Source organism: Mobula birostris, chromosome 5 (genome assembly GCF_030028105.1).
Source record: "Mobula birostris isolate sMobBir1 chromosome 5, sMobBir1.hap1, whole genome shotgun sequence".
NCBI classification, from domain to species: Eukaryota; Metazoa; Chordata; class Chondrichthyes; order Myliobatiformes; family Myliobatidae; genus Mobula; species Mobula birostris.
Window position 1 is genome coordinate 178696807 of NC_092374.1, and position 21295 is coordinate 178718101.

At 39.7% G+C, this 21295-nt stretch overlaps 1 protein-coding gene across 1 annotated transcript; it reads left to right on the plus strand.

Moving 5' to 3' along the window:
• The first annotated feature begins 12321 nt into the window (after positions 1-12321).
• Positions 12322-20884, plus strand: LOC140197380 (H-2 class II histocompatibility antigen, A-D beta chain-like). The gene is made up of 2 exons (XM_072257339.1): positions 12322-12485; positions 20241-20884. The coding sequence occupies exons 1-2, from the start codon at positions 12410-12412 to the stop codon at positions 20492-20494; spliced, it is 330 nt and encodes a 109-aa protein (XP_072113440.1). The 5' UTR covers positions 12322-12409; the 3' UTR covers positions 20495-20884.
• The last annotated feature ends 411 nt before the right edge of the window (positions 20885-21295 follow it).

The window sequence follows — 21295 nt, forward strand, 5'->3', positions numbered from 1 at the left end:
TTACTTTCTCAGAAATCTAAAGAAATTTGGCCTGTCCCCTAAAACCCTCACTAGTTTTTATAGATGCACTGTAGAAAGCATTCTTCTAGGATGCATCACAACCTGGTATGGAAGTTATCCTGTCCAAAACCGAAAGAAGCTGCAGAAGATTGTGAACATGGTATAGCACATCACACAAAACAATCTTCCGTCTGTGGACTCACTTTTCACCGCACGCTGTCGGAGCAGTGCTGCCAGGATAATCAAGGACATGACCCAGCCAGCCAACAGACTTTTCGTCCCTCTTCCCTCCGGGAGAAGGCTCAGGAGCTTGAAGACTCGTATAGTCAGATTTGGGAACAGCTTCTTTCCAACTGTGATAAGACTGCTGAACGGATCCTCCAAATATCCGGACCTGCCTCTCAGCTTTTTTGTACTACCTTACTTTCCATTTTTCTATTTTCTATTTATGATATATAATTTAAATTTTTAATATTTACTAATTGTTTCTATTTTTAATATTTAATATTTGTGATCCAGGGAGTGGGAAGTGCAGAATCAAATATCGCTGTTATGATTATACGTTCTAATACCATTTGCTTGGCAACAATAAAGTATAAAAAAAAGGTGTCTGTACATCGTGCCGAACAGTAGTCATGAGACAATTGGATGGTAGGTGTATTTGAAGATAGATATGCTTCATTGTAGCAGCTCTCCATGTAAATGTACTGTAATGGGCTGGTCTGTATCTACCACTTTCAGTTGACTTTAAAGCTACCGACCCTCTTCACCTCTGGTCATCTAATAAGGACCGACTTGTGAACCTCATGCTTCTTCCTCCTGTAGTTAATAATAAGCTCTTTGGTTTTACTGATGTTGAGTGAGAGGTTGCTATTGTTCCACCAGCTCCCAAATCAATCCTTGCCTTTCCAATTGTAAATAAATCCTGTTTCTTGGATTTTTTTTCAATGATTTCCCTACAACTGAGATAACGGCCATCAGCCTCTATTTACTTTGCACATTCCTGGTGCTTTACTTAGATAAAATAACATTACTTATACTCCAGCCCTCTGCTGCTTCACCCGTGGCTAACGAAAATGAAAAATTCTCCACTTTGGCCCTAACTAACTCTTCCTTTGCTTTCTCTAGCATCTGAGGATAGACCTCATCTGCCTGTGGAATGCATCCACCCTAAGGCATTTCAAGAGATCAAACACTTCCTCCTGAACACTGACACGTTCCAGAATATCAATATACCACATCCTGAACTCACTATCTTCTACATCTTTCTCCTTGGTAATTGGTAAATGGTAATTAGTAATTGGTTTATTATCATATGTACTGAGATGTATTGAAACACATTTCCTTGTGTGCCATCCAGACAGGTCACGTCATTGAAGATTGTACATGTTACTACAAAGGAGAAGAGTGCAGAATATAGAGCAATGTTACAGTTGTGAAGAAAGGGTGTTACAGTTACAAACAAAGTGCACTACAGGTCAACAAATAAAGTGCATGGTTGTGGCAAGGTAGACTGAAGGATCTAGAGATCACCTTCAGCTGTTTTAGATTCCCATAACAGTGGGTTATAATCTGTCTAATAGGAGAATGGAGACGAGAGAATGGCCATTTTGGGAGGGATATTTAAACATTTGTTGGCTTCTTTCCTGAGGCAGTGAGACTGATTTTATTGATGGATTGGCCTATTTACAACTCGCTGCAATTTCTTGCAGTCTTGGGCAGAGCAATTACAATACCAACTTAATAAAGAAATTAGGAAGACAAAAGAGGCTCTGGGCAGGAGAGGTTAGGGAAGAATTAGAATGCTTTCTATGGTCCTGTAAAAATTGGCCATGGGGACATGATGAATTTAGTGTATACAGACAAGGAAGCATTCATTTTCAACCCTAGGAACATCCCTAGGCTGCACACATAGGATATCTCTTTGGCCTTTAAAGGAATATTCTTTACCTAGTTTCATGTTTGCTTCTAATATATTGTCATGGGATTCTCCTTAATCTTTCCTGCCCAGAGCCTCTTTTGTCCTCCCAATTTCTTTATTAAGTTTCCTCCTACAATCTTGATATTCCTCAAGGAACTCACTTGTATTCAGATGTCTTTTCCTATCACATACCTTTTTTCATCAAACATTTAATATTTAATATCCCCTTTCTGGATCTTTCTGTCTCTATCTCTGGAGACAGCTTATCCATTTTCGACACCTCCCTCCAGTTTCTGGATCTTTCTGTCTCTATCTTTGGAGACAGCTTATCTACTGATGTCTACTATAAGCCTACGGACTCTCACAGCTACCTGGACTATTCCTCTTTTCACCCTGTCTCTTGCAAAAATGCCATTTCATTTCTAAATCTTTTTATTAATATATAATCTTTTACAGCTATGAAATACAGATATTCAACAAATTAGTGTATATATATAATTAATAATGCTGAAGAAAAAAGAACATATATATGCTAATGAAAAATAAAATTATGAAAGAAAAAGAAGGAAAAAAGGGAAACACAGCTAAGTAAAAAACACCCACTAACTATAAAAAAAAGAGGAAAAAAAACCCATTAGGAACCAACTCCCGGAGAGATATATCTTACAATCATATATAAATAAAAGAAGAAAAGGAAAACAACAACTGCAAAATCACATTTATATAACATAAAATTGGAAGGAAACCATGTAAATTGATTCAAATTAAATGATAATATTTAGCAAAAGAGCCCCACCTTCTTTCAAAATCAAATCAGGGATCAAAAGTTCTACTTCTAATTTTTTCCAAACTAAGACATAACATTACTTGGGAAAACTATTGAGTTAGTGTAAGAGCAGAGGTATCTTTCTACTTCAATAAAGTAGCTCTTCTTGCCAACAATGTAACAAATGCAATTACATGTTGGTTTGAAAATGAAATACCCTGAATATGATGCAGAACTATTCCAAATAGAACAGTCAATACATTAGGTTGTAAATTGATTTTCAAAGATTTAGAAATTGTAGAAAATAAAGATTTCCAAAAAGATTTCAACGAGGGACATGACAAGAACATATGTGACAAAGTAGATACTTCATTTTTGCACCTATCACGATAATTATCTATATTAGGGAATATTTTGCATAGTCTTTCCTTTGTTAACTAATAGCGATGAACAACTTTAAGCTGAATTAAAGAATGATTGGCACATATCGAAGAAGAATTAACCATTTTCAAAACTCGCAACCAGTCTTCATTAACAAAAGTCATGTTAAGTTCTCTCTCCCAATCTTGTTTAATCTTTAGTGAGAGGTTATCTTTTTGTAGTAAAAATAAATGATAAATTCTACTAATGGAACCTCTCACTGAGGGATTCATATTCAAAATAGTGTCCATCAAATCAGATTCTTGCATATATGGAAACATAGAAACATATTTTGTGAAAAATATATATTTTACCTGTATATATTGCAAGAAATGTGTGTGAGAGAGAGAATATTTGCTAATTAACTCTTCAAAAGACATCAGTCGACCCTCAGTAAATAAATCTGCAAAAGAACAAATCCCCTTATTTCTCCATAAAAGAAAGATACGATCAGTAATTGAATGTTTAAACAGCAAATTTCGAAATACAGGACTAGACAATTTAAATTGTTTAGAATTAAAAGAGTTGCGAAACTGAAGCCAAATCCATAAGGACTGTTTAATAACAGGGTTGAAATTTAAATTAGAAATTTTAGCAAGTTGTAAACTTAATGGAGCTCCTAATACTGAAGTTAAATTAAATTGATTTATAGCTTTAAATTCTAAATCAATCCAACTGGTTTTTGGTTCTTATCGAGCCAATGTAACCAAAAATATAATTGTTGAATATTAACAGTCCAATAATACAAACTTAAATTCGGTAGCGCAACTCCACCTTCTTTTTTAGATTTTTGTAAATGAAACTTATTAACTCTTGGTTTTTATTATTCCAAATAAAGGACAAAATAGTAGAATCAATTTGATCAAAAAAATTTTTGGTTAGGAAGATAGGTATATTTTGAAAAATATATAAAAATCTAGGTAAAATAATCATTTTCATGGCATGAATACGGCCTATTGAAGAAAGTCTAAGAGGATTCCATCTAGAAAATAATTGCTTTATAGAGTCCAATAAAGGAACTACATTAGCTTTATAAAGATCTTTATAATTTCTTGTAATGATAATACCCAAATATTTAAAAGAATTCACAACTCTAAATGGAATATCCTTATTTATAAAAACAGGAACATTTAAAGGGTACAATTCACTTTTATTTAAATTAAGTTTATATCCTGAAAATTTTCCAAAATCATTTAATAATTCCAAAAAATTAGGAATAGATTCTTCAGGATTCGAGATATAAACCAAAAGATTATCTGCATAGAGAGAAATCTTATGTACGGTCCCATTTATAGAAATACCATGAATATTGTTAGCTTCGCAAATTGTTATAGCCAAAGGCTCCAATGCGAGATTAAATAATAAAGGACTTAACGGACACCCTTGTCGAGTACCTCGTGAAAGTAATAAAAAGGGAGACCTAAGATTATTAGTAATGATAGTAGCAATAGGGTTCTTATAGATCATTTGAATCGACTTATTAAAATTATTACCAAAGCCAAATCTCTCTAATACATTAAACAAATAAGTCCATTCAACTCTATCAAATGCCTTTTCTGCATTCAGAGAAATAACACATTGGGGAGTTTTGGTTAATGGTGAATATATAATATTCATCAATCTCCGAACATTAGAATAAGAGTAACAGCCTCTCATAAAGCCTGTTTGATCCATAGAGATACTTTTAGATAAAGTGTTTTCCAAACGTTTAGCCATTATCTTGGTAAGAATTTTAGCATCCACATTTAATAGCGAAATAACTCTATAAGATGAGCATTCAGTAGGATCGTTATCTTTCTTAAGGATTGAAGAAACAGAAACTTCATAAAAAGAAGAGGGTAAATTACCTTCCTCAAAAGCTTCATGAAATATTTCCAAATGGTATGGAGAAAGTAATTTTTCAAATTTTTTGTAAAATCCTACCGAATAACCATCAAGTCCAGGAGCTTTACCTGATTGCATTGACCATATAGCTTTCTGAATTTCATGCTCAACAATTGGAGCATCAAGGGTCTGTTGATCTTCAGCAGTATTTTGAGGAAATTTAATCTTATATAAAAAAAAAGCTTTCATTTTAGAGGGATCTGCTGGAAACTGAGATTTATAAAGATCAGAATAAAAATCCTGAAAGATATTATTAATATCATAATTACTTACTATATCTCCAGTATCTTTACGAACCTTTAAAATTTGTCTTTTAGCTTTAGCAGCCCATAATTGGGAAACTAATAGCCTATTATTTTTATCCCCAAAAATATAAAACTGACTTTTTAATTTAAGCAAATATCCTTCATTAGGATGAGTTAATAATAAAGTATATTGTGATTGTAGTTCCACTCTTCTTTTAAATAATTTAACGTTTGGAAAAATTGCCTTGAGATTATCTAATTCTTTAATTTGTTTAGCAATTTTGCCTAATTCTATTTTGTCTGTTTCTTCAACTTAGCTAAATAAGAAATAATCTGATCACATAAATAAGCTTTTAACGTATCCCAGATTACTAACTTTGAGACGTTTCCTGTATTATTAAACTGAAAAAACTCTTTTGTCTGAGTTTTAATAAACTCAACAAAATCTGAACTTTGTAACAAATATTCTGGAGAACGCCAGGGTGGTCTTGTAGAAACAACATCTTACAAATCAAATATTAAATTTAAAGGAGTATGATGAGAAATAACAATTGTATCGTATTCACACTTCTGAACATTAAGTAAAAGTCGAAGGTCGGCTATAAAACAGTCGATTCACAAATATTTATTATGAACTTGTGAAAAAAAGGAATATTCTCTAAGGATGCATATATCTCCAGACTTCGATTAAACCATAATCAATTAAAAAGAAATTAATAAGTGATGCAGAATGATTAGGGAGTTGATGTCTATAGATGATGATTTATCTAACAAGGGATTTAAGCAAATATTAAAATCTTCACCCATTAATAACATATATTCATTTAAATCAGGTAATAGAGCAAAAGTATTTTTTTAAAAATGAAGGATCAACAGTATTTGGTCCATATATTAACCAAAACCATTTTCTTATTGTAAATGGTTCCTTTAACAATCAAAAATCTACCATTAATATCAGGTATAATATCCTCCTGATTAAAGGGAATACTGGAAACAATAAAAATAGAAACACCCCTAATCTTACTTTGAGAGTTTGCGTGAATCTGAGGGTTCTTTCAAAATTTAAAAGATCGATTGTTATCACATAACCTGACATGAGTCTCTTGTACAAAAATTATATCAGGTTGGAATCGATTAATAATTTTAAATGTATTCTTATGCTGTTATGTAACTGACAACAATGAATATCAATCGAGACAGGTTATATAAAAACAACCATTCATTTATTAAACACAGATAAATGATAAAAAAAACAAACAAAAACTTTAACCAGAAGTTAACCGTTATGCAGCCGTTCAACAAATCGTCACTCAGCACTGGTTCTTAAAGCGTTAGATGCGAAAACAGTTCTTAAAGTGATAAAGTTGATATAGTTCTTAAAATGGTAAATTCGAAAGTGCAACAGGTTTATACGTTCAATTGGGAGAGACTTCTCTGGAGAAGGATTTCTTCACAGACGCGACTTTCCTGCTGGTTCTGTCGAAAGGGTTCACGATGCAGTAAATAAACAGTTTAAAACAACTGACCTTAAATTCTTTTAGAGAGTGCAAACCTTTGTATGAACTCTTTGCTCTTTTGGCAAGAGTTATCTCGATGCAGGTCGCTACTCCTTCAACAAAGACTCAATAAGGTCGATCCTTTATTAAACTGCCGAATGATGCCAACTCCTCTTGATCCTTTAGTCCTGTGCTTCGATAAAGTCTTCAATCTCCCTTCTACTGCTGGAATAGGGTAAATCAGCACATCTAGCCAAAAATTTCCAGTCCAATAATATTGTATCTTACAACAGAACGCACAACCGTTTCAAAAATGAAACTGCGTCACAAAAACAAACACGTAACAGAAATGGAGACACAGCACATTCTACCAGGAAATCTACAAACTAAAAAAGTATAGAAGAATGAGAGGGGATCTCATAGAAACGTTTCGAATGTTGAAAGGGTTGGACAGAGTAGATGTGGAAAGGCTATTTCCCTTGGTGGGTGAGTCCAGGACAAGAGGCCATAGTCTTAGAATTAGAGGGTACCCAGTTAAAACAGAGATGAGGAGAAATTTTTTGAGCCAGAGGGTCATGGATTTGTGGAATTCGTTGCCACATATGGCCCTGGAGGCCTGATCATTGAGGGTGTTTAAGGAGGAGATTGACAGGTATCTAATTAGTCAGGGTATCAAGAGATATGGGGAAAAAGCTGGAAATTGGAACTAGATGGATGAATAGTTTAGCTCATGGGGGAGCTGCGGAGCAGACTCAATGGGCCGAATGGCCTACTTCTGCTCCTTTGTCTTGTAATTGTGTGAAAAAACTAACTGTGCCACCTGGGGTCTACCCTTATATACCCATGGTACACATGTCATTACGTGACCTCACATCGGCGGGAAAATTACATCAGGTGAACTCCAAAAGACCATTACTTCATCCTCACAAAAAAAATAATCACAGATCTCCTTGAGGCATGCAACAACGCTTAAGGGTGACTCCAACCACGGACATTCCAACTTAAAACATTTAACTGTTTAACTAACATCATGAAACTTTATATCTAAAGAAAACAGTTAAACACATGTCAAGACAAAGAAATTTTAAGTGGCGGTGATAAACGACAATGATAATAAATTGTATACGCTCCGGAATTCCATAATGGGAATAAAAAGTAGAAATTAAAAAAGAAAAAAACCCACCCAACCTACAAAGCCCAGAAATAAGTCGATATTAATCGACGCAAGCCCCCAAAAAATGCATAGAAGCAATCCTGAACCCCACCTGCCTAAGTAAAAGGTACAAAAAAAAGTAATCTGTCTCCCTCTCACGGATATACGACTCATTACAGTCGACATACAATCCATTTTAATTAAATTAGAAAAAACAGTTAACAGAAACGGCCTTCAATTTAGAAAGTAACCTTCATAACGTTGGATAAGAAAAAAAAGCACTTCCAAAACAATTTCTTGAAATATTTGCAGAGAAGGGAAAACATCTCCATCTTTAAATTTTTACATCTAACTATGAAACGTAAAAAAAGCAAAAAGCAAAAAGAAACAATTAAATCATATATATAGCAAACAGAAAGAAATTCTAAATGGTTTAAAATTTCAACAGTCTTCCATTAGATTCCATAAAATATCTTCCAAAGTTAAAACCGTCCAAACCAGTCTATTTGAAAGATAAAGGTACTTTTTAATGCCAAGAGTTTCTGTACTTCTCAATTCTTCCGATCTCATCATTTCTTATATCGCAAAACGATCGAATAATTGAAGTCTTTTAAACTTCATGCTTCGGACTCATCCGGGAGAGAATTAATAAAACGCAGTGCATCGGCTGGATCTTCAAAGATGCGAACCCCAGAGTCTTTAGCGAAAAGCCTTAATTTAGCTGGATAAAGAAGGAAGGGATGCATCTGGTTTTGAAAGGCCATTCGCATTACGGTCGCGAATCCAGAAGGTTGTTGAACAACTTCGCGTGGAAAATCTTAAAAGAAACGGATCAGAGAGCCTTGAAATTTGAACAGTCTTTGTTTTCTTGCCAGTTTAATAATACGGTCTTTGTCTCGAATACGGAGGAAACACACAATAACATGTCTGTCTTTACCTTCCCTCGGAACTTCAACTCTGTGGGCTACCTCGATGTCGGGCAATTGTGAAAATGCCTCAGGAAATAGAGATTGAAACATTTTAGCGAAATAGTCCAGTATGTCGGCAGATTCTGATCTCTCTTTCAATCCAATAATTCCAATGTTATAACGACGAGAACGAGCTTCCAAATATCAGCCGCATTACGGGTTACTTCTTTAAGATCCGAGCTGAAAGAGTCAATTTTTCCCTCCGAAGGAAGAAGACTTTCTTTTAGTTGAGCTAATTCAGCGACGATAGAGCTCCTTCGACTCTCTATTCTATTAACCCAGGCTGGCTCTTCAGAAGCTTCGTCAGTTTTTTTTAGATTTACCATTACCTGGATCGCGAATTTTTTTTAGTGCTTCTCAAGGTAGCCATAATTATAATTAACACTCTGAAAGATCCGACTGAATAAAGTTAAAATTTCAAAGTTTAAGTCGGGAAAGGGAGAAATTAAAGGCAGACAGAAAGACACTACTTACATGTCCACAGGCAGAAGGCGGAGTCAAAAATGCCATCCCCTTCTCGCAATTCCTCCGTCTCCGCCGCATCTGCTCTCAGGATGAAGCTTTTCATTCCAGGACGAAGGCGATGTCCTCCTTTTTTTAAAGAAAGGGGCTTCCTTTCCTCCACCATCAACTCTGCTCTCAAACGCATCTCTCCCACTTCAGGTACATCTGCTCTCACTTCATCCTCCCGCTATCCCACTAGGAATAGGGTTCCCCTGGTCCTCACCTACCACCCCACCAGCCTCCTCGTCCAACATATTATTCCCCGTAGTTTGCGCCACCTCCAACGGGATCCCACCACTAAGCACATCTTTCCCTCCCACCCCGCCCCCCCCCCACCGCTTTCCGCAGGGATCGCTCCCTACGAGACTCCTTTGTCCATTCGTCTCCCCCATCCCTTCCCACCGATCTCTCTCCCGGCACTTATCCTTGTAAGCGGAATAAGTGCTACACATGCCCTTGCACTTCCTCCCTTACCACCATTCAGGGCCCCAGACAGTCCTTCCAGGTGAGGCGACACTTCACCTGTGAGTCGGCTGGGGTGATACACTGTGTCCGGTGTTCCCGATGCGGCCTTCTATATATTGACGAGACCCGACGCAGACTGGGAGACCATTTCGCTGAACACCTACGCTCTTTCTGCCAGAGAAAGCAGGATCTCCCAGTGGCCAGACATTTTACTTCCACGTCCCATTCCCATTCTGATATGTCTATCCACGGCCTCCTCTACTGTCAAGATGAAGCCACACTCAGGTTGGAGGAACAACACCTTATATTCCGTCTGGATAGCCTCCAACCTGACGGCATGAACATTGATATATATATTTTTATCTCCCGCTCCTTTTTCTCCCTCTGTCCCTCTCACTATACCCCTTGCCCATCCTCTGGTCTTCCCCCCTCCCCCTTTCTTTCTCCCTAGGCCTTCTGTCCCATGATCCTCTCATATGCCTTTTGCCAATCAACTTTCCAGCTCTTGGCTCCATCCCTCCCCCTCCTGTCCTGTCCTAGCATTTTGGATCTGCCCTTCCCCCTCCCACTTTCAAATCTCTTACTATCTCTTCTTTCTGTTAGTCCTGACGAAGGGTCTCAACCCGCAACTTCGACTGTACCTCTTCGTATAGATACTGCCTGGTCTGCTGCGTTCACCAGCAATTTCTGTGTGTTGTTTAATATCCCCTGTTCCCTGGAGTTTTCGTCCTTGCCTTTCTCTGTATCTCTCTTGTACTCTGTATCCTCACTTGTCAGGTGTCATTTAACTTGCAAGAATTTCTGCCAATCTACTATTCAGACATCCCCACTTATATTATTCTGATCAAACTTCTACCAATTTAGGACAGGATATCAGTCGTGGTTGAAACCTGGAAAGTATGGCACACTGAGGAAGGGGGAAGAATGTGGCAGGGTGGGTTGTGGGAAAGGGACTGCAATAGGAGGAAGAACACCCGAAGGATGGTGAAGGGAGAACCCACTGGAGAGTGCAAGAGGTCAGGGAGGGAAAGTCATGGCCATACAGCATGAAACAGGCCATTCAGTCCATCATGTCCATGTCAACCAGTGAGTGCCCTTCCTTATTAAACTAATCTTCCAACAATTGTTCCTTTGTCTTCTACAGCTGGGAGATTCAAGTGTTTGTCCAGACACAACTTCAATGATTCTGCTTCCACAACTAACTGGCAATATGTTCCAGATACCGCTCTCTGGATGAAAAGGTTTTTATCTGAATCTTTTCCCTATCACCCAAGTCGATTACCTCTATAAATACCTGTGACGCAAGGAGTAGAGTCTTGTACTCGATCTATACTCAATGTAATTTCAGGACCCCTCTAAACAGCCTCTGTCCCGGGGAGAACAAACCCAGCCTCTCCAGCCTCTTCTCATAAATCAAACATTCTAGGAGCATCTCTTCTCCATCCACTATACTCTTCGCACATCCTTCTTGTAGTGTGCAACCGCACGCAGACTCCAACTGAGTGGGAGAACTCAAGAGGGAGGAGAGGGCACATAGTGTAGTCGACAGGGTATGAGGGAGAGAAGGGATGCATGAAGGAACGTGGGAGAGCGTACGGGGTGGGGAAGGGTTGGGGAAAGCGTGCGGGGTTAGAGAGCGCTTGGGCGGGACGGGAGCGCGTGCACGAATGAAGAACGCGCACGTAGGAAAAGGACAGGGTGGGGTGTAAGCAAGTGAGGAAGTGGGAGTTGGGAGAGGGATAGGTGCAGCTTGGGGAGCAATGAGTTTGCAAGGAAGTCCGCACTGGCGTCTGGCAGTGTATTGTACAGAAGTGTAATCCTAATTGTCTCGGAGCGAGGGCGCAAGAGACGAGATCCGGAGAATCGAGTGCACAGAGACACGTGAATAAGCAGTCGCTAGAATTTAGAGCAGAAACCAAAATTCTGGAGGATCTCGTGTGGAGGGAAGTGGTCAGTTGACGTTTTCGAATCTTATCTCTACTCTCAGCCCTTTACTTAGCCGGCTACCTGCCCTTCACCCTTCCAGTCTGGATGAAGTACTTTGACCCAAAACGTCGTCTGTGCATTTCCCTCCAGAGATGCTGCCTGACCCGCTGAGTTCTTGCATCAGTTTTGTTTTACAGCAGGGATTCCCAGCCTGGGATCCATGGCCCCCTTGCTTAATTATATTGGTCGATGGAATTAAAAAAGATTGGGAACCCCTGTTTTATACAGCGGCTGGAGACGGTTTGTGGTGAACATCTCCTGGGAGGGTCCTGGAAATCTGCCCAGAGATGTGTCAGTGACTGGGTGTTGCTGCCTGCGCCTCTCTGTGCCCACATCCTTACTGGAAGTGGTTCGGCTCCGCACCCTCCACTGCACATCCTGTGCCAGGCCGGCAGTCTACCGCCCCGCCTCCCACTCTCCACACTCCAGAGCAGCGGCGGGCTGGTTATTTCTGCAGGAAGATTTTTAGTTACAGGAGTTCTTACTGGCTGCTCCTTGTAGCGGGCACTATTTACCCCCGAACTGCCTCCGTGAATCGTATCTGCGCCCTCAGCAGTTCATTGGCCAACGAGTAGATTTGTCGAGGTGAGGAGACATCGCAATGGAGAGTTGGAACGGACCGGGATCGCTCCTTTTCACCATATTGTCTCTTTGCTCAGTTGCGGGAAGCCAGGCAGGTAAGGCGAGGGTGCGTGATGATTTTAAAGGTCTGGAGTTGCGTTTTGGAAACTCACCCCTAATCTTCTAGAGATCCCAGACGTGCCCCCATTAGAATGGAGAACTGGTGCATCGCATTCATGTGTCCTACAGAGGAAATCCAAGATGCTGGGGAATTTCTGGAGTCTGTAAGTTCGGGATAAAATTATCACTGAAAATGTTCAAGTGGCGTTTGAGATCTGTCGCGGGTTCCAAAAGATCTTTTTTCTCTGTGAAGTTTAATGGCAGTAGGCAGGCCAACATAAGGTGCATTACCGCCACCAACTGAGTTGGAGTGTGGAGTGAAGAGACAGGAATTATATTCACGAAATCACACCCCCCACCCCGCCACCCCGACACACACACACACACACACACACACACACACACACACACACACACACACACACACACACACCATCACCAAGAAAACCTCAAGTAATATCAAAAAGTCTGATGCTCATCACAATGAAAGTCAATGCTCACCTAAACACATTAGATGGCAGTGGTATCCTAACAAACTTTCCATGTTTACCTGTGTGCCAAAGATCGCAATTTAGCAATGAGAAGTTTCCTTTCCACCTCTTAGGAACTGCATTCAAACAATATATGCTGCACTGTTTCTTGACAAATACACTCACTGCAGATGCCAACATCATGCACATTAATCAACTTAGTATGTCCAATATGTAAATGTATAAGACTTCTCTCCTTTTATATCTATCTCCTAGTTGAGTTCCCACCATCCTCTGAATTTTATATAAAAGCCGTTGTTTTATTCCTTTATCCCAAATGAAAAGGTACTTCACCCATTTCTCCCAATAATAGTAGAATTTGGGAAATTTAATAGTACCACAACATAATCTGAATGCTTGAGATTGAGCTCTATCTAGGGTCTTTAAGACCGCTAGTTAGGCAACACATCCATAATCAAATACAAATTAAAGCAATATACATTTACTTAAGTGACCTCCCACTCACACCCAACTAAGCAACTGAGCATGTTAACGACATTTCTCTGGAATTTTATTCACATGCACTATCCATGTTACACACATCAAAGTTGCTGGTGATCGCAGCAGGTGAACGCAGCATGTTAGCCTTGTATCCATCTACAAACATAAAACTTCACCAGTATATCTTGTTTAAGTGATGTAATATAAAGCTTGAGATCATGTGTGGGTGTAATGTTCCCTTCAGACAAACAAAATTTAGACTGTGCAAGAGAAAATTTAAACACACACTGACATCACCAGTTTTTCTACTTCATTAATAGCTGCCTGCATTTTCCTAACTATATAATTTATGTCCTTGCCTCTTTTCCACGCTGCAGCATTCCTTCATCAGCATATAATGATCTGGAAATATCTAAGCCAACAATTAAGAAGATAACATTAATCATAATAAAAAGGAGTGGGGTCCCATTCTCTATTTCATACTCCTTAAAGGATGGTGTTTCTACCCTAACTTGTATCTCCCTATCATTTAAAACATCTACCACTTATTGCCATCTTTTCCAGTTTAAGCAGCAACCCTTGTGTCCATAACAAATATGCTCTCTCTAGATCAAAGAAAACTGCCACCACTGGTTCTTTATTAACTTGGGCCTTAAGAATATCAAATTCCAAACTTAATACCAAGTCCATCATCATTCTTTCTACGAAATCCAGATGGGTATACAGCCTATAGGAAGCCTTGTGATAACTATTCATTCTGTTACCTTACATACATGTGAAATTAGCAAAGTAAGTCTATATAATAATAAGTACTTTATTGATTCCAAGAGGGGAAATCTATCATTACAGTAGCAGCATTTAAAAACACACAGCAGTGTGCAGACTAACTAACAATAACGTACAGCATAATAACATACCAATGTTCAATAAAATGCAATAATAATGTATGAAATAATAAAGCAGGGACTAATGTACTAGGATGCGTGTTCTGTCGCAATGAGATGAATTGTTGTATATGCTTATTGCATTTGGTAGGAAAGATTTTCTGTAACAATCCTTATGACGGCAGAGCTGAATGAGTCTATTCAAAAAGGTGCTTCGCTACTTATTCCGTAGGTAATGGAGAGGATGTGCCAGATTGTCCATAATGGATAGCAGTTTGTTTCATGACCTCCTCTCCACCATTTAGTCAAAAGAGTCTGGACTGTAGCCAAGGACGGATCCAGCCTTTTTGATGAGTTTATTTAGTCTTTTTGCATCACCAGCTCCAATGCTGCTCCCCCAACGAAAAGCAGCAAAGAAGACTTGCTACAACAGACTGGCAAAAGATGTCCAATATCCTGCTACACACGTTGAAGTATCTCAGCTTCCCTAAATTTCAACCACAATTGACTCATAAACAACCCCAAACCCCAAAAGTCTACTGTATATGCTATCCCAGTTTTGGCAAATGTAGCCACTCCTCCATTGCCCATTTTCCGATCATGGCTAATGTTAACATAACTTTGTATTTTGAAACTTAAAGAATTTCAACTAGGTTTCCTATACACATGACGTCAGGTTTATTTGGTAAATCTTCAATAAATTTCTTAACCTCTTGACCACTAGCTAACAGGCTTCTAAAATTCCATTGTAAGATTAAAAAGTCATTAACAACTCTCCTTTGAAATGTGAGCATTTTTACTCCTTGAAAGAGATCATTAATAGCTTCTAGTATTTAATGTCAATGTTTTTCTTCTGCTTTTCACATAATTTTAATATTTGTCCTATTTCAGTTTGTGCTGTACAATTTACCACATCTGCCATGAAAGTTTATCAACAATCAGAGAGTCCTTGGTTATACAATTATGCACTTTACACAATGCCATTAAACTACAAGAGGTGATTGATAAGTTTGTGGCCTCAGGTTGCGGGAGTCAATTTTAGAAAACCTAGCACGCTTATTTTTCCTACATTTACACATGTCGTCCAACGGTTGTGGAACATACGGATCCCTTCAGTGCAGAAGCCTGTTGGACCTCCAGAAAGTGGTCCGCGCCAGGGGTTATTGATAAGTTCATGGCCTAAGGTAGAAGGAGATATTATTAACTTCAAACTTTCTGCATTTTCACTCAAAGAGTTGAACTGCACGTGCACGCAACAAGAGCTGTATAACCCATCTCCTTCTACCTAAGGCCACAAACTTAACAATCACCCCTGCTGTGGACCACCTGGAGGTCCAAGATGCTCTCGTTACATTACACGTGTAGTTCAACTCTTTGAGTGATAATGCAGAAAGTTTGAAGTTAATAAATCCTCTTCTTCTCCCTTCGGCCACAAAGTTATCAATCACCCCTGCTGTGGACCACTTCTACAAAGAAGGGATCCGTATGTTCCACGACCTCTGGACTAAGTGTGTACATGTAGAAGGGGACTCTGTTGAAAAATAAATGAGCTAGGTTTTCTAAAATTGACTCCTTCTACCTTAGGCCATGAACTTGTCAATCACCCCTTGTATCTGCATGCTGGATATTAATGGATCCCATTGATACTGTCTTCTATATTTTCTGCAGAGCCTCTGCATATGATATACCTATTTCCACCTGAAAATGCTGCCACTTCCACAGCATTATGCAGGACATCCTGGATAATCAGAGCTACGTTTTCCTCCACAGTTGCTACAAATCCTTAGTTACTATGATTGATTTATATTGGAAGCAGACCCACATTCAAAACTCAACAAAACCTTAAACTCTTCCTTCTTTCTTTTATTTAAATCCTATCTACTGTCTTCATCACTGGAAGATAAGCCTCTACAATCTTCAATAAGCTATTTATTTTTCCGTTTCCCAGAAATCTGCCATTTGCCCTCCTCCAGTCGCTACCTCTGAGATCCCTGTCGCTTCCTGCCATCTCTACCCCCTTCCTGCCTGAGAGAAAACTCCCAACAGTGGGCTTAGTCCAACCCCAATCAGCTTAATCAGCTTGGGGGATGACTTGCGAGCGTACGCAAACCTTCCCAGCCCCTCAGATGCCCAAAGATGACAGCCACATCACCTTAACACAGACATCACACTAAAACAATTAATCTGATCTTAACTGTCCCATTAAGACAGTCTGTTACACTTCACCAAGGAAATAGACCTTGTTCGACCCAAAGACCTCGCCCTCCTCATTGGTCCGCATGCATATAATGGACCAAATGGCCTGTCTTTGTGCGGTCTGGCTATACGATGCTAAGAACTTTACCCTCATTTGTCAAAAATGATTCTTGCTTGATTGTGACAACATCTTGACCAAATCTATGGTGCTTTCCCTGAACGTGGTCATTAACAGAGGAAAAGCAGCTGCTAATCTGTAAACATCAAGATCCTTTGAAGTATTTTGTGATGTCCTGTTTGGCTTTCGGTGACATTGGTTGAGAGCTCCTATGAATGTTGTGTGGGGGAGGTAACTCTCTAATTAGAGCCATGGTTTACCTGCAGAGACAGACAGGGGCACTACCTAACCTAACACCTCACCCAATGCAGTTTTCCCTCAAAGGCATAAGTATCAAGCGGTGCAGAAATGTGACGATCTTTAGTGTGGGAGGTGAGCGTGTGACCCACAAAACCACAGCTGGGGCACCAATTCAAGATGGTTGGTGTAGCAGTTGGCAAAACTGTGAGACCGGGGGTGAGTTTCCACTGCTGTCAGTAAGGAGCTTGTATGTTCTCCCCGTAATCTTGTTACTTTCCTCCGGATGCTGTGCTTTGCCCCCACCGTCCAAAGATGTACGATTTAGGATTAGTGAGTTGTGGCCATGCTATGCAACACTTACCTGATGCTCAACAGCTGTTTTAATTTGATGCAAACTGCGTTCAAAAGTTCTAAAGGACACTTAATGTCAGAGAACTATTACAATATACATCCTGAAATGCTTTTTCTTTGCACCTATCCACAAAAACAGAGGAGTACCCCAAAGAATGAACAACAGTTAAATGTCAGAACCCCAAAGTCCCCCTCAGCTCCCCTCCTTCCCGCACATCAGCGGCAGCAAGCAACAATCCCCCCTTCCCCCCACCGGCAAAAAAAACATCTGCATCCACCACCGTGCACTCGAGCGTGAACAAGACAACAGTAAAGACAAAGACTTGCAGTGCAGTACTCCAAAGACTACGTTGTTCACCCAGCATTTGACATACCACAGGCTCTCTATCTCCCTAATAAAGGAGAAAGAGATGTCTCTGTTTCACTGCGAGAGGGGAGATAGAACAAACAACTCTCTAGTTTACGACGTTAAAAGTCCTTTGCGTTTCTTTTTTATGAGCTCTATGCCCAAAGATCTCAGGGCTCTGGGCACACAGCCATAGATCTTCCAGCTCTCCTGATGACACACGGATCTCCTGCCGTGACACCGACTTTCGATCCGCCGCTCTCCAGAGCCCTGAGATCCTAGGCCTCTAAAGACAAGCTGAAATCTTAGGCTGGAGCCCTTGGCGTGCCGAACAGCGGCCAGTTGTGAAACCCGAGAATGGGTCCCTCTCCCGCAAAGAACCATAGTCAGCATGTAACTGCAGGTCAGGGTCTTCAAAAGGACCCTGAAAGGGAAAAATAAGAGATATTAAAGATGGAAATACTGTAGAGCTGTTTCCGAAGATGCAAACAAAGGAGTCACGTTAGGCGCCATATTTTCCTATGTTTGAAAGTGTATGTGTAACCCAGGTTAATTAAACCCAAAGACGTAATGTTAGAAAGTTCCACCTGTGGAGGGGTGAAAATGAAGTTCACCAAAGAGAATTTGAAAAAAAATGCTGTGCGAGAACAAGGCGTGGCTGACGCAGGCACGGAAGGAGAGAGAAACGCAGAAACGATTAGAAGCTGAAGACACTAACTGTTAAGAGTGGAATTATTAATGCATAGCTTTACCCTAGTAACTTGAAAATCTCAGGATGAAACCCCTGGAGAAGAGACAATAGTGATAAAAGATTTATTGAAGCTACGGCTATAACATGCAGCAGCAAAAACGGGACAATATCAGCAGAGGCGAGTGTCCAAGATCTCTACCGTGTAACTGGACATTAGTTTTATAAAATCATACCAAGGGATTTGGTCAAGTTTTTGTGCAAGTTTGTGAATTGACTTGCCGTGGATGATAAACTATATTAGTCCAATGAGCCAAGAAAGAAGATGGTGAGTTACTCAAGATTCAATGAGCCAGCGCAGGAACGAAATGTGTAATGACGCAAAGGATTTAATATGGTTGGATGTGTAAGTTCATTTTCCTTCAAAGAATCCGAATTAGATTTTCTGAAAGAACTGATTACTTTGCAAAGACTTTGATAAGTCACTGAATGAGATTTACTTTGTTTAGAAGTTGTGAAGTTGCAGAATTATGAAAGGGGTTAAACTGTGTATATATAACTTTTGATAACTGTGTATATATAACTTTTGTAGATACACTGGAAATGAAACTGAATTTAATTATAATGCTTAAGAATAGGAATTATATTTGGTTTTCCAACTAACTAGGGATAAGTAAAAAGGAAAATGTTGTCTGTAAACTTTTAAATAGGGAACTACACTAGATCTAATTAGTTAGAGAAATTAGAGTCATAAAGGAATCTCACTGATTCTAATTAAAAAGGAATTTGTTTTGGTTTGATATCTAAGATTAAGAACCTGAACAGAATGTTGGAATTTTGAATTGTTCTTGCTCATGTAAATAGTTTGTACATATCGTTGTTTTCATATAAACAGAACTTATCTCCAGAAGTATGTGGTTTCTATTTACTGCCTCCTTCCGATACCTAGAAGCTTCTGATGGCCTACTAGCACCCAGTGTAGTACTATGTAATTTGATTTTCTCAAGGAGTGCAGCGACTAGTCGCACACAATAAGACAGGTGCTACAGTGGTGTTACATATGTGTTAAATAAGGCTTCATTTTAAAAATATTTTATTTGCTTTATTCACTCGTGGACGTGGATTCACAAAGTGAACCACTGTTTAATTCCCCAACCCAAGATGTCCTTGAGAAGGTGGCTGGTTGCTGCCTTTTTGACCTGGTGCTGTACTCGAGCTGTGGATATATCCACAATGGTGTTCAGGTCCAGATAGTACTAAGTCTATGCTCTCTCAATTTTGGACAAGCCCTCAGGTAGTCAGTGTCAAGAGTTGTTGCTACATCCTCACAGCACAGAAGCAGGCACTTAGACCCAACAGGTCTACGTCAGCCAAGATTACCATCCAACTTGGCTCATTTGACTCATATCCCTCTAAACATTTCCTATCTGTGTACCTATCCAAGCATCTTCAATGATGGTACCCAAGTTGCTCAATAGTTTGGAGGATTGAGAACCTTCATTTTCCATCCCCACTGCAGTTGGGTTCTTCTATCCAGAGCTGCTTGGGATTTATTCCTGGCTGATGCAATGAGGCCTGTTTTAGTGGTGGTGGTTCCACGTGGATGGGGAGCCAATCACTGGGGTGAGGTCAGTGTCTAATCTGTGTGCCTGTGCATTAATTTGGGCAAGTGGAGAGTTTTCCACCAGACCTTTGAGTTGTGCCTTATAAACGGAGGGCATCCTTAGTTATTTTCTCACACTCCTCTCTCACTCTCTTCTTTTGTTCAGTCTCCCTTGAGCTGGGGAGATGATTTCGGGCAGGATAGTGATTAATGGTGAGGTAGGTCCTGGTCTGAGGCAGGAAAGAGTAAGAATCCCACTCTAGGACACTGTAACTTCCATTTGTAATGGTAAGATAATATAAGTTTGTGTTGACTTAGTGACGTTAATTCTTCATTCTTCCCCTGTTGCTCCAGAGGTTCAGGTGTTGAAAAAGAGGCCAACAGCTACTGAGGGCGAGAGTCTGTCATGCATCATCACTCCCTTCTACCCCCGTGCTATCAACGCCACTTGGCTGAGGAATGGACAGGTTGTCTCCAAGGGCTACGAGGTGACCGTGCTACCAAACTACAATGATACATACTGGATGGAACTAGTCATTGAGCTGCAGGATAATGATACGAACATCTATACCTGTCATGTCAAGCACAGCAGCCTGCCGGGGCACTGATGGTGCAGGGAAGTAGGTCATCGTACGGTACAGAATTTGCTTCATTCTGTTGTGGTGGTTCATAAATTCATACAGTACTGAAGGAGGCCATTTGGCTCACCACATACATGCTGACCCTCTGGTGCCAGTCTATTCCAACCAGTACTTGGTCTGTACTTCGGCCTTCTCTTCCTCAATGATTCAAGTGCTTGTCAGAATTATGATATGAAAATTGTTCTTTTGCAACAGCAGTACAGTGCAAAGACATAAAAGGTGTATGAGCTTAGAACATGGACCAACTCATGAAATTATGATACTATAGTTATTAGTGAGATTTGCTAGCTGGAGGGAAGACTGCCAGCCCAAGGTGTGTGGATGAGAAGAGTATGTAGGTCTAGACCCAGGTGTGGATTGAAGGGAATAAGCAGAATGGCATTTTGATGGACTATATGGGCCAAATGGACTGCTTCTGTGCTGTAGTGCTCCATGACTGAAAAATAACATGTTATAAAATAAAGTAATTAGTGCAAAAATTGGAATAATGGGGTTGTGTTCATGGGTTCATGACCATTCATGAATGGTAGAAGAAAAGAATATGTTTCTGATTAGTGTCTTCTTTGTGAGTCCTGTATCTTTTCCCTGATTGCATTAAAGGAGAAGAGGGCATGTCCCAGATGGCAAGGGTCCTGAGTACTGGATGCCACCTTCTTGAAGCACTACCGCTTGAAGATGTCTTCGGTGGTGGGGTGGTTTCTGCCCATGATGGAGCTGACTGTGTCAACAATTCTCTGCAGCTTCTTATACTTCGTAGATATCAAAATA